The sequence below is a fragment of the Vanessa tameamea genome, chromosome 8, assembly GCF_037043105.1.
Source record: "Vanessa tameamea isolate UH-Manoa-2023 chromosome 8, ilVanTame1 primary haplotype, whole genome shotgun sequence".
NCBI lineage: Eukaryota > Metazoa > Arthropoda > Insecta > Lepidoptera > Nymphalidae > Vanessa > Vanessa tameamea.
In genome coordinates, this window is record NC_087316.1 from 3,399,531 (window position 1) to 3,405,506 (window position 5,976).

The 5,976-nt window shown below is 31.0% G+C and overlaps 1 protein-coding gene across 1 annotated transcript; it reads left to right on the forward strand.

Annotated features, from left to right (window-relative positions):
* Window positions 1–874: 874 nt before the first annotated feature.
* On the forward strand, window positions 875–4,923 carry LOC113399884 (uncharacterized). Its single transcript, XM_026639149.2, has 7 exons — window positions 875–1,070; window positions 1,144–1,311; window positions 1,429–1,580; window positions 2,295–2,491; window positions 2,720–2,797; window positions 2,886–3,033; window positions 3,946–4,923. The coding sequence occupies exons 1-7, from the start codon at window positions 991–993 to the stop codon at window positions 4,146–4,148; spliced, it is 1,026 nt and encodes a 341-aa protein (XP_026494934.2). The 5' UTR covers window positions 875–990; the 3' UTR covers window positions 4,149–4,923.
* The last annotated feature ends 1,053 nt before the right edge of the window (window positions 4,924–5,976 follow it).

Here is a 5,976-nt window from a genome sequence, read left to right on the forward strand (position 1 = left end):
TAGATTTTAAAAAGCTTTTGTGAGTGTTAGATTACCAGCATATTTTGTTTAGGTGGTCAATATTATAATTTGATTTAACTAGGCATGCAGAATTTGGAAATTAAAAGTAGTTACGTGTAAAAATACGAGAGTTTAATAAAATAACTTTTAAGGATAGGTTTACATTTTAGTTTTAATACGTTTATTTTACAAGAAAGTAACATAATTATATATTTTGTTTATGTGCTGCTTCTATTTTATGTATAAGAAATGAACTTACCATTGATAATATATAACATCAAATTCGATGCACCTTTTAAACTTTGGTCTAAACACGAAAACACACAAAAATATTATTAATTTCATTCATAAACATCAGAATCCGTATACAAAACAATTGCCGAATAAATGAAAAAAACTAAATCACCGATGCACGAATGCACAGATACAGCAGTTGGTAGTTGACAAATGACAAGCTGACAACTTTCAATTAAGATGTTAACCGACAAATAATCAAAGGTACCAACTGCTACACAAGTACTTAATGTTTGCATTCAGAAATTATTTGATGAAAAATAGAAACATTTATAAAATTCTGAAAAGATAATAGAGATTACATTAGATAATAAAGATAATAAGATTTAAGAATATAATTATTTATGCGTTAATTAAACATATTTTTAAAAAGGAAGGATAACAAAAACTCATAACATGCCACTATTGTTGAATAAAATAAATTTATGAAATGAATTATATATAGTATGCTACCAATACATATTAGTTCATACTAAAATTTAAACAAATATTTATAATAATTTAATAAAAACAGTACTTAAAAGCTTTAAGAATTGAAGATTTAAAGACATGGCAGCACAAAATTAATATGTCAACAACCTTAACTCATTCAACGACTCAATTAAATAATTAACAATAATATAAAGAAAAATCCTTTATAGACCACTGAATTTAACAATGAAGGAATTTAACATTTATTTATAAGCTAAAATAAAAATGGAGGCTGATTCAACAACTTACGATAATAGTTCAAAATCTCCCGATGACATTTGTTTACCATTTAATACAAATGCAGCGTAAGGTTTTAATATTTTATTTATATGATTTACCTTTAAATGTTGATTTATATATTTGAAGTACTTTTTTCAGAAACCTAAAGCTTTATAAAAATCTAATAAGTGACGTAGGTGATCGTAGCTTAGAAAGCCAGTTAGTAGGAAAACTACAGTCACTTGGGCTAATACCTCAAAATATATCCTGTCCTGAAAACAAACCAGATTGTAAAGTTTTATGTAAATCGGCTCGCGTTATTGACAGGTAATATTTAGATACTAAAATGTGAATAAATTACAGAACCTAATAACTAATGTCAAGTAATTAATTGCTTAAAATTAAAAATATCTAGTAAAAAAAATCTACTGTTTCCTTCTCTAGGGTTCAGTGGGCTTGTCAGGGATGTGGTAAAAAACAGCCAATCAGAACTGGTTCATTCTTTTTTCGACTGCAATGTTCTATTATGCAAGCTCTGCAGATAATTCTTGCCTGGTGTGAAGATGCTGAAATAACGACTGCAGCACAATTTTTCGGTAAAAAATCTTACTGAGATTTATTACAAAATATCATAGTTATGATCAAGTACAAGTAAAAACTTTAAATTTATAAAATTAAATCTTTATAATATGTATTACATAAAAAAGTAATTTTTAACATTTCCTTTATGCTATCATTCATTGTCACGGTAAGTTATCATCTTATTATTTCTATAGCTTTTAATAACCCCTTTTTATCCTAGGAGTTAATTAATCATTATCAAAGATTAAAAAATATATTTTTTATAAACTTCAACCGACGAGGTTAATAAAACTGGCATTAATTTATTTAAGTTTAGGTGTATTTAAAAGCTAAAGTTTTATAAATTGTATACATTGTTAAGACTACAATTATTTTTATCAAAAAGTAGAGGAGGTTCTTGACCAGCAGTGGGGTATTAACAAAATTAACAAAATTTTAATATTTATTTATTTATTTAATATTTGAGAAACAAACAGATATAAAATATAATCTGATAACATAATACAATTTAAATATCACATTATCCAGCGAAGTTTCCACCGATTGATAAAACATAAAATGCACTCAAATATTTTAACACAATAAGATAAAAAATATTGGACAATATTAAAAGTATATAATTAAGTTAATTTAAGATTGTTACAAATATTATCTTTAAATTTAATCAAAGACAAATGAAATATATCAATGTTCCCAAAATGCTTATTATATAATCATTAAAATTCTAGATGTAAAGCCAAGAGTGGCTAGTTCTATCTATGATAGATTGGATGAATTAGCAATAAATCAACTTCGGAAAAGCAAGTTAGGAGGGGAGAATGCAGTTGTTCTTACCGAGATGTATCCTGATTGCCTGAACAGACTATCACCAGATACAACAGATCAAGCTCATGTTCATCAGATATTGATGATTGCTGATACTAAAGTGAGTACCTGTACATTGTGTGTGTGTGTACACAAGTGAGTACATTTTAACTATTTTGCATACAGGTAATAGGAATTGGTCATTTAAATTCCTAAACTTATAATTTAAATAAGTTATTAGTTAACTAGAAAGTGTAACAAAGAAATAAATTAATATGACTTATTATCATAAATTTAGTAACTGAATTTGTATTTTGTAATTTGACTTGAATTGTAATATGACTTTCAGCATATTCCTACGCGGTACAAGCTACATGTAATTCAAAGTGATCTTAAGAAGCTGCAGGGTAATACAAATAATGAGCAGGTAATTGTATATGATAGATATTTACTTTATATTTAATGTTGTCACAAAAGTTGTTTATTACTAATGATATGTTTGTGTCATATTTCAGTCTCTTAAAGAAGAAATAGAACGAGTATTAAACAGTGTATCAGAACCACAATCAATGCTTGTTACTGGCAACAATGTTCCATTAATTGATGGAACAGTATCTCTACAACAGTTGATTCAGCATTGTGATGTTGATATGCAACATTTTTGTAAGTAATTAATTCAATGAAATATTACTAAATACTATTTTATAAGGATTAAACAAAATGGTGTAGTGTTTTAAGTTGTTATTAATATCATTAGTTTTATAGCAAATATTGTACATAAGTAGTTTATTTAACTGCCTTTTTGGTCCAGTTTTTTTAAAAGTAATTATCAGATTCTTATATCTTCTACAGATTAAATGTCTGTGTGCCTGTGATATGTTTTCATAATAGCCAGCATGTTTTGTGAGCACATATATAGCAATTAGTGGGGGCAAGTTCGCGCATCTACACTTTCGCCAAAATTATTTTAGTACCGTTTTTACTTATTATATTTATGGGTACACTTAAATGTAAATAAAATATTAAATAGTGGTACATGAAATACTTTGATACAGTAATGTAATATAATTAAATCTACAACACTCTATAAATTTAGCTCTTATAAAATCTATATGAATTAATGAATATTTATTTCAGCATATAAATTTACAACTAGTTATATAATATCCTTATGCTTAATAGAGTAATGCTTTTGCAAGTTGTCGTCGCTAACCAAAACAAAACAATAAATAAATACAAAATAATAATCGTAGGTCATTGCATGGAAGTGTACAGTAGCCTAATTACAAGTGCGAGTCAAATACGACAAACATCGACTGACGGACCAATCGCGTGCATTCTCCGAATGCCCGACCCCTTCAATTCTCCAAAGATACCTAAAAATGTGCTACTGTGTAGGTCAAGATTGTGCTCACGGCTCATGCCGTTTTCTATACCTTTCTCCAATTAATTTAGGTGTTTTGTTAGTTTCATTAGGGATCATATGCCTGCAGACTTATTAAGTCATAAGTCATCTATCTTGTCTTTCCATCATAGATAAGCAATAAATGTAGTAATGATAATTATTTTCGTCAGTGAGCTCCCGTATCTGGAGCCAGGCGTTAACGTTGTGCTCGGCGTCCCGCGAGCTGTGCTCGGGCGCGGCCGCGGTCGCCTGCGTGGCGCCGCTGCAGCGCTACCTCGACGCGGCGCTGCAGCGCCTGCGCCACTCCGACCGCTTCTACGAGCACACGCTGCGCGCGCTCGCCGATGACGTCACGCACACTCACTCGTCCTAGTGCGGACCGCGTACTGGGTCCAGTCGACCTACTTTGATACTATATAGTCTTCTAACGATTTCATAATTAAGTTTTTTATCTGTACATTCAGAACTAGATTTAGGGAAGGGCAACCGAGGCAACTGGAGATTCAGATGAGTTAACCATTTTAATATAATTCAAACTCGAACTCAAACTTATACAAAAAGTAAACATATTATTCAGCAACTCTAACAGATATGAAAATGTTTAAATAAATCACTAAAATAATAATTAGGGCATCAACTCATCTGTTGCTCCAGAGCCTCAACTCCTTTGCGGCCCCAGGGCCTCCAGTACTGTAAGTCCGGCTCTGTGTACATAGTAACCTGTCTTCCTTTTACACACAATAGTACAGATAGAAGAAGAAATCGCACAAATAATTGTATTTCGTATTATTTGTTTAAGAATAGTATATAACGCCAACTACCGATACTAAGGAATAGACAAAACTTTCAGTGTTGGATAATCTGTTTATTGGATACCAAAAATAATAATAATCTATTTAATTAATTCTGACAATAAGGAATTGTATTATTTTATTACATATGAATGGTAAGTATTTTACGGAACTAACTAGAAATAAGGATGTTCATACAATCTTTTTGGATTGTTTAATTATCATAGACGTCGAATATTGATTAGTAATAAAAACAAATAGGCGTTGTCATTGGAATTTTGTTAAAGATTTAAATAATAATATATGACAATAGTGTAGACCTTTGTTCTAGTTCATCTGGGTATAGATTTAGTCATTTACAAAGGTTTTCAAAATGAATGTAGTCATATAATCTAATTTGAATTTTTTTTTGCTATCCTTACTGAAATTTTAATCATCTCACGCACACTAAGATGTCTTGTAACGATGTGTTGTAACGAGCGTCACTCATCTAATCAGGGATGTTATGTACTTGGCATTTCGGATCTGAATATGAATAATATTTTACCGGTTTCAGATACGGTTACGGATAGGAAATTATTTCGGATTATCACGTAGTTTCGGTTACGGATATTAAATTATTTAGAAATCGTAATAGAAAAATTACAAGATATTAATTTGACTGTATTTGTAGGCTATTATTAAGCATTAGGTACATGTGGTTTAATTTTTGTTTAATCAGTTCCGGTTACGGTTACCGGCATCCTTAACATCCCTGATACTAATGCACGCTAATAATTGTACGTGGAGGGGCGCGCCTTCCTGTATGAATAATTCTACATGTACCACCTATATGTAATGTCTATTTGTATTCATATATTATGGCACCCTTTAGTGTCAGTTAGTTTTTTCTTTGTGATGTGGCAAACGAGCAGGAGTCTCACCTGATGGAAAGTGACTACCTCCGCCCATGGACATCTGCAACACCGGGGGGCTTGCAGGTGCGTTGCCGGCCTTTGAGGAAGGAGTACGCTATTTTCTTGAAGGTTCCCAAGTCGTATCGGTTCGGGAAAAACCGCCGGCGAAAGCAAAGGATTCGGACTCTGTGGAAACATCCACAGAGTGGTTGTGCGTTTTTTTACATTTATAGCCTAAAATCTTGCTGAATAATATGTAATAGTGAATTTGAATGATATTACTAGAGGTTATATTGATAGAAGTTTGTCCTATATTATTTGTATTGTGAATTAAGAAGTGCCTTAAAATGTGTGTCTTCCTAAGTGTTGTGTGTGCCTAAACCAGCCTGTTATACTATTGAAAAGTTGATATTACTCGTGATATTATGTTGTTCGTAAATATATTTAAATTCAAACCTCTTTTGTCATATACGTGTGTATGAATTTCATCGACTTCATGAATTTGCGTCTTATG